This window comes from Dermacentor andersoni, chromosome 5, assembly GCF_023375885.2.
Source record: "Dermacentor andersoni chromosome 5, qqDerAnde1_hic_scaffold, whole genome shotgun sequence".
NCBI classification, from domain to species: Eukaryota; Metazoa; Arthropoda; class Arachnida; order Ixodida; family Ixodidae; genus Dermacentor; species Dermacentor andersoni.
In genome coordinates, this window is record NC_092818.1 from 30765166 (window position 1) to 30778957 (window position 13792).

General features: G+C 47.5%; 1 protein-coding gene across 1 annotated transcript in view; it reads left to right on the top strand.

Annotated features, from left to right (window-relative positions):
- Window positions 1-13792, top strand: part of LOC126530061 (ubiquitin carboxyl-terminal hydrolase 8-like) — a 652141-nt gene that overhangs the window by 590639 nt on the left and 47710 nt on the right. The window contains exons 5-6 of the mRNA XM_072288295.1: window positions 228-397; window positions 7980-8151. Coding sequence (XP_072144396.1) covers window positions 228-397; window positions 7980-8151 — 342 coding nt within the window. The remainder of the gene's footprint in view (window positions 1-227; window positions 398-7979; window positions 8152-13792) is intronic.

Sequence of the window (13792 nt, forward strand, 5' to 3'; positions counted from 1 at the left end):
GAGTGTTGCACAATAGAATTTGCCCACGATATTCGGTACTTCTAACATGATGAAACAAGCAGGGCCAATGGTGAAAGTGCACACCATATGAGTCAACCTCTTCATCCGCAGTTTTAATTGTAATAGCCTCTCAACCAATTGAGTGAATGTTTCACTGGGTGCAGGTGAAGGTTCTTTCTTTCATTTAATCCGATTTAACCTTGCCGCCTTTGTGTTGCCTCCTGAAGATATGCCATCCTGAAGGACGCCAAGGAGGCAGAGGCCAAGGAGCGAAAGGCGGAAGAAGCTGCAGCAGAGCTTATGCGGAAACCGGCTCCTCCGCCACAGCCACCAGAACCAGCCAGCAACCCACTTCCCTCGGACGGCAGCGATAGCTCCGTCACGAAGCTACCGGCTGGTCAGCAGTTCTTTCTGTACCAGACTTTTTTTCGGGGACAATGCTTTGTAAGGCCACTATATGTGTTTTTTGGTTTCATACAGATCGCTGCAGTGTGCAGGGCTCTCCCCACGTTGAGTGGCAGGGCAAATACCGCCCGCCACTTCAGCTTACCGTCCGCCGCACCGGTTGACCGGACATGCTAATTAGAATGGTCTGTTCGACCTAAATGTCCTTTGTTTCTCAAACCTCAGCTGTTCTTTTATTGCGATAGCAATTTGTGGACACTCCAGGCACATTTATGCCATCGCCGTTGCTGTAATGTTCTGTATAAAGTCCAAACATGATAAAATCGTCACTGTGCGCCGTGTGCTCTATGTGCTAGTGAAGGCATGTGAGGGTGAGCCGACAATGGTGGCTTAATCTTCCGTGCGCGAGGGAGGGAAGTGGGGAGGAAGTACGCCTTCTTGCGTCGAGCGCACGGCTTCGAAGGGAGGGGGTCGCATTCTACTTTGGCAGCTACGGCGTAAGCACCGAAGTAGAATGTGACCCCTTCCCTATAAAAAGAAAGGATAATAGCTATACAAAAAAAAAATAACAGTTTTATCGGCAAGCCGATAAAACTATTATCCTTTCTTTGTATAGCTCTCTACTAATTTGCTATCGCAATTGATGCTTCGCATTTCGGGCACAACTGCGGCTTTCTTTATCACATAGGAAAATGTCAGAATGGAAAATGAAGTAGAAAAGAAAATCTCAATTTTCTAGTGTGCTTTCGAAAAAATTGGGTATGAGATTGGGTGCTGGGAGGTGCCATTGCACCGCGGAGTGTCCTGCTTTCCATTGGCGCAATATCGGCATTTTGGAACCACCATAAAGAGCAGAGAGAGATCAGAGCTTCAGATAGCCACAGCGCCGTATTTTGCCTAGCAATAACACATTCTAATCTCGATAACTCGAACTCAAAGGGGCCTGAAAATTTGTTCGAATTAAAAAAAGTTCGAAATACACGAAGCTAATTGAATGAAGGACTTACCTGCAGTGGTGCATGTGAACTGAGCTAACACACGAGTGGGAAGTTCCGGAAAATTTATTGACACATTTACACATTACAGTCAACATCCAATTTTTCTGACTCCTTAGGGGCTGCGAAAACATCCGAAAATATGAACGCATGCATTTCACTGCCCCCAAGAGCCCAAATCGTCCAGGAACGTCCGAAATAGCTCTAAAGGCCTGTCAGTACACTTATAAGGCGTATCGGTGCTTGTACTGTGATAGGAGACGGCGGGTGCACGCATGTATAGTTAAAGGAAACGTGCCATCTCCCGTGACAATTCTCCCTTCTAACTTTTGGTATGCTTTGCTGCGTAACACTTCTGTATTGGGGCGAAGCTAACTTTTGGAAAGCGGCGTTATGCAACGCATCATGCTTTCCACGCACCGAAGCTATTGACAAAGATTGCAAAGGCGGAGTCGGCGCCATTTATAACAGCGGTGAATGTTTCAATGATGCTCACGGTACCGAATACCAAGAAGCTTGATAGCGAAGGTCGAAGTAGCTAGGCCTAGCGTTTGCCCCGTTGTGGCTATGGGTGCCAGCGGATCTGCATGCGAGGGCGCCGGCTCGAGGTGGCGAGATAATCAAGATGGTGGTGGTGGTTCTTTCGATTAACGCCCTTTCGCACCTGTGGTAAGGCAAAAAGCCCAGAAAATTGGATGGCGAATGTTTTTCTGCATCCGAAATTTCCAAAGTTCTCGTACGTTGACTCTATGAGGTACATGCCAGTGCCGCAAGGACTTCTGAATTATCGGGCACGTCCGAAAAATTGGGTGTCCGGAAAATTGGTCGTTGACTGTGCAGGATACCCTTCAATAACAGAAGTAATCGATATAGCACGCCTGCACACGCCTGTGCACAAATTTCCGCCACTTTTTTTTTCTTTTTTCTTTCTTACGCCTGGCATAGGGGTCTCTTCTATGTGGAGGGGTCAGAGGAATGCTGGTCAAATGTGCAGTCGCATGATTTGGCCCGCTGCACCAAATCATGCAGCATTGTCAGATCACAGTCTGTTTGAATTAACCGTTGCAAATGCTTGCGAGTTCGAATTACTGGGTGTTTTCGATCATTGGAATACACATAACTTTGACCCGACCACAGCATCAGTTCGAATAAACCAAAATTTCAAATTAAATGTGTTCGAATTAATGAGATTCGACTGTACAAACAACAGAAGTGAGCAAAAAAAAAAAAGAAGGAAAAACCGGTGTTGCGATTCCTTACTGCTACCATGTTGTGTACACAGGAATCGCTCCTATTGACCAAAAGAGATTTGAAGTGCTGGCACACATTTATCTTGCATTTTCACAGCATGGGCCCTGCATTTCTTTGTCCCAGCAAAGCTTGTTGATCGTGATAGGCTGTGACTCACATTTGTTTCATTAATGTGTCCAAAACGTAAAATTGTTAAATGTACTATTCAAAATGGTAGAATGGTCACATTGAAAAAAAGTCACAGTTTCGCCCGAAAGCCGAAGCATTGATTGTGATAGCAAATTAGCAGAGAGCCATGCGAAGTAAGGATAGTACTTTTATCGGTTGTATGTACTTGTAAGCATTCGTTTCCTGACTGAGTTAATGGTTGCAGCGCGCACCACGAACATGGATACAGCACACTTGTTGACCATGAACACTCACTGTCAAAATGCTGGTGTGAGGAAATGCGGCAGCAGCAGTGAGCGAAGTGGCCTTCATGCGTTCGTGCTGTCTATCGCTTCAACGGAAAGTGAGCGCCGAGAACACACAGTGCCCACCAAGCTATGAGCCGTTGACGCACCTAGACTCTGCCCCCAACGCAGATCGCTGTCACGATGAAGCCGCGTGACCACACACATCCGCCACATACGCAGTCGCAGCCAGCATAGAACTCCCCCCGCAGGGCATCGCAACGTTGGGTGTATTGCACACAACAAAATATGGTGTACTTGCTGCCTACATTCCTCTCTTTGGTGCGGGCAAGATTGAGCAGATTGAGCCGTGCTCGTCTGCTCCCCTTGGGTTCTTTCACTTGCACATACTGTAAAAACCCGCATATAATACGAATCCGCATATAGTACGAGGTGAAATTTTCTGGACGCAAAATGGAAAAAAAAGAAAAAGTTTTATCCGTGTATAATACGAGTTAGAAAAACTCAAGGAAAACATTTATTTAAATTGCACTCCGCACTTCGATCGCTGTTTTCCTCAGCTGCACTCTCTTCAGATAGTTCCTTGTCGGACATATCTTCCCAGAGGGACTCATCCTCTGTGCCATCGAGCGCATTGGAAATGCCACACTTCTTGAATGCGCGACGCACAAGGTCCTCTGGTATGCTGGCCCATGCGTCCACAATCCACTTGAATAGCGTGGCTGGTGAAGCCCGCTTCAGCCGCCCGGTTGATGTCACTGCAGGCTCACCTGAGCGCATCCAATCTGCGTAACACCACTTGACCGCGTCCTTGAATGGCTTGTTCACGCAAACATCTAAAGGCTGCACCTGAGACGTCATCCCACCTGGGATAATGACGAGTTCATTGCCGTATTTGCACAACAGCCTCTTCACTGAGTCGGCCAAATGGCAACAAAATGCGTCCAGCACGAGGATGGACGGGAATGACAACAGTGCACCGGGCCGTCTACACCACAATGACTTTATCCAGTTGAGCACAAGATTCTCGTTTATCCAACCTTTCTCCTGGAATCTCACGACCACAGTTTTTGGCAGCTCCTCACCTTTAGGCACTGTCTTGCGCTTGTGGGGATGCGTGACTCACGCCTCCCCTGATGTTTTTCTCGCATAGCGTGCCTCCTGTAGTGCGGCTTCGTCGCGTGGCCTGCGTGATGCCCGCGGCGGTCGATGTGGTTGGGGCGCGGTGCGAGAGATGGCGCGAGTGTTGCGCTGCTAACGCCGCCGACAGGCGAGGTTACTTGGGCGCCGAAAGGAAGGCGCTTGCTCTCTTTGGTTCGAAGTCGTCGGCGGGCGCGGACGTCCGCGCGGGCGCCGTCGGATGCTTCTGCGAGACTGTCTCGCATGGCCGCCTTCGAACGTGCCACCATTTGCGTGACTGTACACGCGAACGACCAGGCGTTGGGATCCAGCATGGGGCGAATATATTCGCTTGCAATGCGATCGCGGTAAGTCGGACTTCTAGATTTGTCGCGCGCCCATCGGCATGTTTTGGGGATAGCAACTCGGCTAGCAGGCATTGATCTATGAAAGGCGCAATAAATGCCCTTGTGACTGTTTGCACTACTGTGTTGTCGTTCCTTTGTCCCAAGAGTACGGAGGAGTAACCCATATCTCCCACACGCTTGAAGGCGACATAGAGCGGGAGCTTGCGTCCGTCTGGCATGTACGACAACATGACGGTAACTCGCGTTTTCTCGTTGCCAGTGGACCATATATAAACTTGTTTAGAGCCCTTTTCGTTAAGGGGAGGGGCGATGGCATGTCTAGATAAACCGGCATTTGGTCAGCATTGTCGATTTGCCCTAGCTGGAAGTTCTTGGACTTGCGCAGCGAAATAACATGGTGCTGGAAAGCCACAAGCAGCTCTTCGAACGATTCTGGCAGCTTTTGCGTAATCGAAGTTAGGCGGAGTAAGGAAAATTCAGCACGGCACATGTAGTGATAAATCCAGTGCTTGCTTACTTTGAAGGCAGAGCACGGTAGCCCTTTTTCTCTTGCAAGCTCCTTAGCTTTTGCCTGCATAAGCTCCACACTCACAGCTAGATGTGCGGCTCGCTGTTGGCGTATGAACTCCGTCAGGGCGAGTTCAATTTCTGGGAATGTCTCACTCTTTGGGCTACTAAAGCTTCTTCGCGTTCCACTGCACGTGAAAAGGGCTTCCTTCTGTCGACGCCATCCGCGAATGCTTCCCTCATTGACGCCAAACTGCCTTCCGGCCGCACTGTTGCAGATATCCTGTGCAGCTACAATAACCTTTCTCTTGAAAGCAGCCAAGTACCGTACTATTTTCCTGGTTCGGACATCTTGGTCCTTCAATGCGGAATAAAAAAGATGCACTTTACAGAGCGCGGTTTGCACGTGTGCTGCTAAGGTGTGCACTCAACAATAAAGAAACGATGCTGTAGTCACGCAGGAATAATGAAACGAAGCTGTAGCCACGCAGCAATAACGAAGTTAAGCCATAGTCATGCAGATATAACAAAACGAAAACTTCTAGCCCAAATTTTTGACTGAAGTTTTTGTTCGGATCCGCATATAGTACGAGGTGAAAATTTGGGACGCTAATAATATGGAAAGAACCTCGTATTATACGTGCGTTTTTACGGTACAGTGTAGGGTACACGGCAACGGTGTTACCAACCTTGCACCTTATACAGAACCTCATGGCAACGCTGAAGGCAACAGTGACACTGAAAGCAACAGTGATGCCAATGGCAGAAATGCATCTGGCATTTCCATATAAGTGATATCGCAATAAAAAAAAAAAAAGGAGAAGAAAAAAGTTAGTGACATTTCACTTCGTGATCGCAGGTGACGCGCAAGCCTCTATGGGTGCATTAGCAGATATGACGCCATCAGCCCCTAGTGGGCCTAGACAGCTACACTGTCCGCATCACAGATAGTATTCATGACGGGGCTGGCTTAGCCGTGTCATACACAGCTGCCACCGGAGTAGAACGCCCTGTTGTAAGCATAAACTTACTATCTAAATTACCTAGCATGGTATTGGTGCACACAGGCAAACATGAACACTTCACTCAATGACCACGGGCTCTCGCTGTCAAAATGCTGGCGTGACGAATCGCAGCAGCAGCGAGTGAAGTGACCTTCATGCTGTCTATTGCTTCAATGCAAACTGAGCAGTGAGAACATAGTGCACACAAAGCTACGAGCCGTCAGCCCACCTGGACTGTGCCCCCAAAGCAAATCACTTTCAAAATAAAGCCAGCACGAGCATGCGGCCGAAGTGCAACACCCCTCTCGCCCCTTCCCCGGTGCCATGCGCACGACATCATGTGGCGCACTTCCTCCCCTTGCACACGTGAGATTGAGCCGCTATCATCGGCTCACCATCACATGCTTTCACTCACGCACACACAGAGCGTAAGGCATGCGAGAACAATGTTATCATGAGACGAATCCTGTATGTATGCATTGCAAAGAAAGCCTGTAGCAACTGCCAGGGGCAGCCAACCCGGCAGCCTCCTCCTGCCTTCCTACTCCGTGACGCTTCTCCTCATTTCTCCATCCACACTTTGCTCAACGTTACCTGCTTATTTCTCTAGGTGGCGTTACTTTACCGCACAGTCAGCATGCTCCTTCGTACTTTCCCCAGCATGCGGTTCTCAATATCTCCAAGCCCCTTCCACATTCACTTGCTTTGCAGCTTCAGACAGACACCACCAATTTCACAAGCTGGCCAGTTATGCTTGTGCATAAAAAACATCTTGGTTGCATGTGCACATCCCCCTCCTCCCCCCCCCCCCCGCCTTCACCCCTGCCGATCACAGAATCTTAATCCCTCAGAAATTTCTGTAGAGAACCCTGACAACACACTATCCGTGGTGATATGGGACTAAGAAAAAAATGGTATTAGCAAAAGGAGCAGTGCCATCATCTGTCACTGTCATGATGAAACATGTGTTGTGTGAAGGGTTGCCAACCGTCTTGAATTTAGCGGGACGTCCTGACTTTTAAATAAATGCCCGGTGTCTCAACTTGACCCAATCGGGTTGGCCAAATGTCACCACTTTCGTTTTTTCTTCTATTGGATATCGACAAATAGACCAGATTTTCTTTTTATGATGCCTGACAGCTTATTTACACATTCTTTTTTTTGCTATTGCGTTGTCATAAACATAAAGGCAGTTTCGTTTTTTGTTGTGGTTCTAGTTCTATTGTAAGCCCTTAGTCAGGCAACTATACTGTGTCCTTCTTGTTGTAATTCGCAACATGGTAGACTAAAGAAAATTGTTTGGCTTTGGTGCCCATATAGACTGGTGGCTGTTGGCACTGACAAGGTCTGTCCCTCTCCTGAGCCCCCCGTCCTGACTTCATCCACTTGAGATTTGGCAATCCTAGTTGTTTGTTGTAGTAACACTTGCAGACGACACAACCATTCTGTAGATGAGAAATTACAACCCGGGAGTACAATTTGAAATGGACGCACCCAACATGCGTGTTCCAGTTATTTTGGACTAAATGGGCAAGTAGTGCATCCATAAATAATATTGAATGATGTATACTATGAATTGCCAACTCTGTGTGAAATTTCAATGCAAATTAGCCAGTAGTTTAAGTTAGAAGAGCTATGTACTGTACAGTCAAACCTCAATATAATGGACATGGAGGTAATGAATTATTGGATATAACGAAATAAATTTTCCTCACCGATGTCAGTGTGTAGCGAAAGTATACCCATAATGAATATTGGAAATAACATTATTTTCGTGTCAGATCTGATGTCGTTATAATGACGCTATTTTATGTGTAGCTGCACTTAACTTTGTGCACGAGAGCATTTCACTCGTGCTGTGAAAGCTTCAGAGATTATAATTTTCCTCTCCTTATTTCTGCTGTTCTGCACTTCCAGATGTTATCAAGCCACCTGCGACGCAGCTGTCGTCATTCAAGCTTTTAGATATGCTCCAGGACAAGGACACGAATGTGTTAATCATGGATGCCAGGCCAAGACAAGACTTTCTTGACTCTCATCTGAAGAGCAGCGACTGCATCAACATCCCAGAGGAGGTCCTCAAACCAGGGTATGACACTGCCACACCCGCATATTGAGGCCCACATATTGTCATACGTTGTTTTACTTTTCCCCAGTAATTGGCTTTTCACTGGATTAGCACTGTCATCAAGTTAGAGTAGAACCTTGATACGATCCCACTGCATACAATTTGCCAGCCATTTGTGATCCAGCCAGTTTGTGATCGAGTACACAAGCAATTACCCAATAGAGTTGCGTTTATTTTTTACCAGTTCATACGTTCCTGTATGTAGAGGGTAGTAGTAGTCGTAATAAAACTAAATATGAGGTATAGAATAAAGGTAGTAGAAGCCTACGCTCCAACCTCCAATCATGGTGATGACGAAATAGGACAGTTTTATGAAGATGTTGAATTAGTGATGAGAAAAGTGCAAACTCAACATACAGTAGAACCTCGGTGACACATTCCCGTTACGTATGTTTTACCAGCACCAACGTTCGCACTTGAGTGCCACGCTCATTTTTTACCAGTTCATATGTTCCCAGAAAACACGATTTTTCAGCACCAATGTTCAGTACGTTGCCAAACTGCAATCGTATGATATGTTTTCCGGCCATTAGATCCCATGTAAACAAAACGCGCGGGGCATGCGCGCAACTGAGAACAGTATACAGTAAACTCTCAGTTGTACGAACGCCGATTTATCGAACATTTCAGAATACCAAACTTTTTAAAAATCCCCGGCAGTTTTCTTATCGATTCTATGCAAAAAATTTTCACTTATACGAATTTCGGAACAGTCAATATTTCAGTTTAACGAACTCGCTCAGAGGACCAAGGCTTATTTTTACGACCCACGTGGTGTGTTCTTCATCGGCTCCATTCAGCCTTCCAGTTTTAAGTAACAACGGCAATTTGCGTGCCCACTTTCGAGATGAGTGCAACGAAACGGAAGCGGTTGTCTCTCTCGGACAAACTGGAAATCCTTCAGCGCCTGGACAACGGTCAATGGCAAGTGGATGTTGCAAAGGACTATGGAATTGCACTGTCGACGTTGTCAATGATTGTGAAACAAAAATCGAAGCTTGAAGGAGAAACTTCGATGAATCCCGCCAGGAAATGACTCTGCACGGGGTACTTCAATGAAGTGGACGATGCCGTTGCAGTATGGCTTCGCAACCTACGATCTCAAAATATTCCAGTGTTCGGCCCGATGATACAGGGTAAAGCGAAGGAATTTCCTCTTCTTCTGGACTTTCGCGGCTTCGAAGCGAGCAGTGGATGGCTTACACGATTTCGGGATAGGCATGGGATCGCGTGGAAAATGATTTGCGGTGAAAGCAAGGACGCCAACCAAGAGGCAGTGAGAACCTGGAGGAATGAGGTTGTAGCTGAGGTTGTGGGGTGCATTGGAAAGTTGAGAGACTTTGTGTCTCAACAGCAAGCTGTGCCAGTAGAAGTGTAAAAAACATTGACTCTTTGGACAGTTTTGTTACTTCCTGTGCTTTAAAAGTACAAGTGCAGAAGAAGATTACAGATTTTTTTTCTAAGTGAGAAAGGCAGCATTATAACTGTTATGAACCTTGTACTTGTTGATATGTACAAATTCCATTTCACACATTTCTAACACTATGGATGCCATGTCTTTTGCACCATGAATTGCACCTCAAACTTTTGACTCTGTATGCCATGTCTTATGTTGGTCGAGTGAATGTTCAGTTTAGTGAACTTTCAGTTAAGTGAACTATTTCCTTCGGTCCCTTGAAGTTCACTCAAGTGAGAGTTCACTGTATAGCTGCCCACCACAGCAGCTTCACCACAATACTTGCCTGCTCACCTCACATGAAAATGCTGGCGTGCACTCAGTTTCTCACTTCAGTACCAGCAAATCTTCTCGGGCGTCGTTGCACGCAGCATTCACAGCTATCACCACCAATCCTACTGCGATAAGCATCTTCGCCTATCTGTTTCACAGCGTGTGGTTCCATTGGAAGCATAATGCACACTTTTAATAGGCGATAACCAAAACGTGCTGCCGTTCCCTGCTGCAGACTGCAATCGTATGTGTTTTTTGGCCGCTAGATCCCATGTAAACAAGAAAAGGTGCGAGGCACGTGCAATTGAGAACAGTATATAGCCACCCGTCTCTTGTGAAACCACAGCACGCACAGTTTCTTATTCCGGTAGCAGCAAATCTCCGCCCGGGTCATCACACGCCACATTCACAGCTATTGCTGCCAAACCTAATGCAAGAAGCATCTTCACCTATCCGTTTTACATTGCATAGTGCGTAGTGCCATTGGTAGCGTACTGCACGCCTGCAGTCGGCGGTAATCCAAACACGCCGCCATTCCCTGCTGCAAGTGGCGCAGTGTGGGCATCACATTTTGCTTTGGCAGCATCCAGTGTCACCTTCCAGCTCGATTTTGTTTCCGTTTACTGTCACCCTCTTATAACACCATGCAATAGGAAAACAACAAAACGTGCCTCGGGCTGCCGGAGCAGCACCACCAGCTTGACGTGCATCAGTGTCTCGTGCAGCAACGATCCGAGCGACGCTTTGCATTACGTAGACATCAACAATAATTTAATCTTTCTCATATTTTTTAGTTATTTCGGATCGTATGTTTTTCTGGTTAGTACATCTTTTCTCTTAGTTCTTTGAAAATGTGTGAACGAGGTTTTACTGTATTGTAGTCATAGGCAACTTCAGTGTAAAATTGGGGAAAAAGCAGGCTGGTGAACAAGCAATTGGCAACTACGGCATCAATTCTATGAACACTAGAGGAGATATGTTGGCAGAATTCGTGAGAGGGCATAAGCTGCAAATAATGAACACTTTCTTCAGGAAGCGTAGCAACAGAAAGTGGACCTAGAAAAGCCCAAATGGGGAAACAAGAAATGAAGTCGATTTCATACTTTCTGTTCATCCCAGCATATTGCAGGATGTAAAAGTGTTAGGTAGGGTAAACTGCAGTTATCATAGGTTAGTGAGGTCTAGGATTCACCTCACTATAAAGAGAGAAAGAGTAAAATTGGTCAAATTGGTCAAAACCCACCGTGGTTGCTTAGTGACTATGGGGTTGCGCTGCTAAGCACAAGGTCACGGGATCGAATCCCGTCCACGGCGGCCGCATTTCGATGGGGGCAGAATGCAAAAACATCTATGTACTTAGATTTAGGTGCAGGTTAAACAACCCCAGGTGGTCCAAATTTCCAGAGTCCATCACTACGGCAGTGTGCCTCATAATCAGAAAGGGGTTTTGGCGTGTAAATCCACATAATTTAATTTAAGATTGGTCAAGAAGAAACAGGCCAACCTAGACACAGTAAGGGCAAAAGCAAATCAATTTAGGCTGATGCTTGCAAACAAATATTCAGCCTTAGAACAGGGGGAGGAAGATGACATAGAGCTGTGAGAGTACCGGGTGGATGCCAGGTGGCGTAGAGTCGCAGGCACGGGATGGTAGGCAACGGTGTGTGGCAGGTGGGGAGAACAGGGAAGACGTGTGTGCGCAGTTGGCATGCGAGGGGTGCACGACAACCAACGTGAGTGAGTGAAGTAATCGGCCGAGCAAGCCGCATGCGGTGCGGCAGGACGGGGTGTGTGTGTGGTGTGTGTGCGCCGAGGATTTCCCTAAATAAAGAACGTACTTGACAAGTCGGGGCTTGTCTGACTGGATCTAACATGGAGGACCAAGAATCATCTAGTGCCACCCAGCCAGTTGTTCAACCTCTCCTGCCTTCTTCGATCGTCCAAGGACTGTTGACTTCGACCTTCGGGACCACAATGGAAAAGGAGAGACTTGCGGCTGATATAGCTCAAATTCTGCGCACCACGCTGCTCAATGACATGGTTAGGCCTGACCAGACAACCAGTGCAGGGCCAGCGCTCAACATCAAAGGTGCGCTCGTCCCACTGCCGAAATTCAGTGGCTACCAGGACCGACACCAGCCGCAAGACTTTCTGGAGAAGTACTCGGAGTACGGCAGTATTGCTGGGATCCCCCCTGACCTCCTCGCAGTTGCTTCCAGCAGCATTGGAGGGGTCAGCTAAACAATGGTGGTGCTTCTCAGGTGCGCACCCTGGCTGGCAATTCTTCGCGTCTGAATTTACGGCGCAGTTTGCCACCATTGACTATAAGTTTAAACTGAAAGCAAAGCTAGATCAGTGCACTCAGCATCTGGCAGAAAACCTCAGGCAGTTCATTCACGTCATTGCCGAATACTATGACCAAATAGCGGAGCCTGTTTCAGATGCCGAAAAGGTGGAACACCTGCGGAGACAAATGCATCCGACATTCCGAGACCTAACAGCCAGCATGAGCTTCGCAAACCTGCAAGAAACAGTGAAGGTGGCCGGCCCTATTATGGAATGTGCTTGGCATCGCCTGCGCTACGCACCACCATCACTACCACGTAGGGTATTGCATAAGCAGCAGCTGATTTGGCCTTCGATTATTCTTCTCCGCACACCACTGCAACACTCAACCAAATCCTTCCAGCCGACGGCTACACGACGTCCCTGCAAGTGCTCGCAAAAGCCGGGAATAAAGGACCACTGCTTGAACTGTTGATTGGTAACAGTATCCTTTATGTGCATTCATGGGCACTGGGGCACGCGTGAGCTTAATAGGTAGCCGTGCCATCGCAGCAGCCAAGTGCGCGGGAGCCACCTTGAGGGAAGAAGCATGAACCCTGAGGCTTGCTCAGGGCTGGTCACAAACTGCACAATCGATTTGCTGTCATTTCTGTTGGCAAGATGGGTCCAGGAAGCAGCGTTTTCTTCTTTTGCCAGAGCTGTGTCACTTTGCCATAGCTGTGTCCTTGGGCGGGATTTTGTTGAGGTGGCAGGTATTTCTCTCCACATGGGCCTTGGCGGATGGTCACTACACTTTGACCCATATGGGCTCGTCAAATTTAAAAAGGCACCGAAGCGCCCATGTGTGTCAGATGCTGGACACCGACCCCTGTCAGTCTGTAAGACAGCGTTGCAATGCGATAAGCAAGGTCAAGAGCCTGATGAAAATGTGGCCAGCTCTCTGCAGGCACTTTTTGCAGATGTGCAGGATGTATGCCACAATACCACTGAGAGTGGCGAGTGTAGTCTAGAGAACCTCCGGGAGGAGCAGAAGCAGAAACTTAACAACATCCTTGTAGACCATAACCATATTTTTACCACTCTGCCAGGTTGCACGTCCCTGGTGGTTCACAAAATAGACACAGGCAGCCACCCACCAGTTAGATGCAAGCTGCACCCAGTTAAGAGCCCAAAGAGAGAAATTCTTGATGGGTGTATCCAAGATTTGCTGGACCAAGACCTCATTGAGCCCTGCTCCAGTTCCTGGGCCAGTGCCCCTTTATTAGTAAAGAAGAAAACTGGAGGATATCACCTTGCGGTCGACTACAAACCCTTAAGTGCAATCACAACTGTGCCACTATATCCCATGCCCCCACACAGACTTTGTACTGGCTCAGCTCGGCCGCACTAGGTGGTTCACAAGCCTCGACCTTGCTCAGGGCTTCTTTCAAGTATCGGTTGCTTCCAAAGATGTACCGAAGACTGCATTCCTGTGCCATAGAGGAGTGTTTCAATTTAAATGAATGCCATTTGGGGTCGCAGGTGGGCCGGCAACATTTCAGTCTCTCATGGACAAAGTGTTAGAAGGCATAAAACACAACTGCTGCA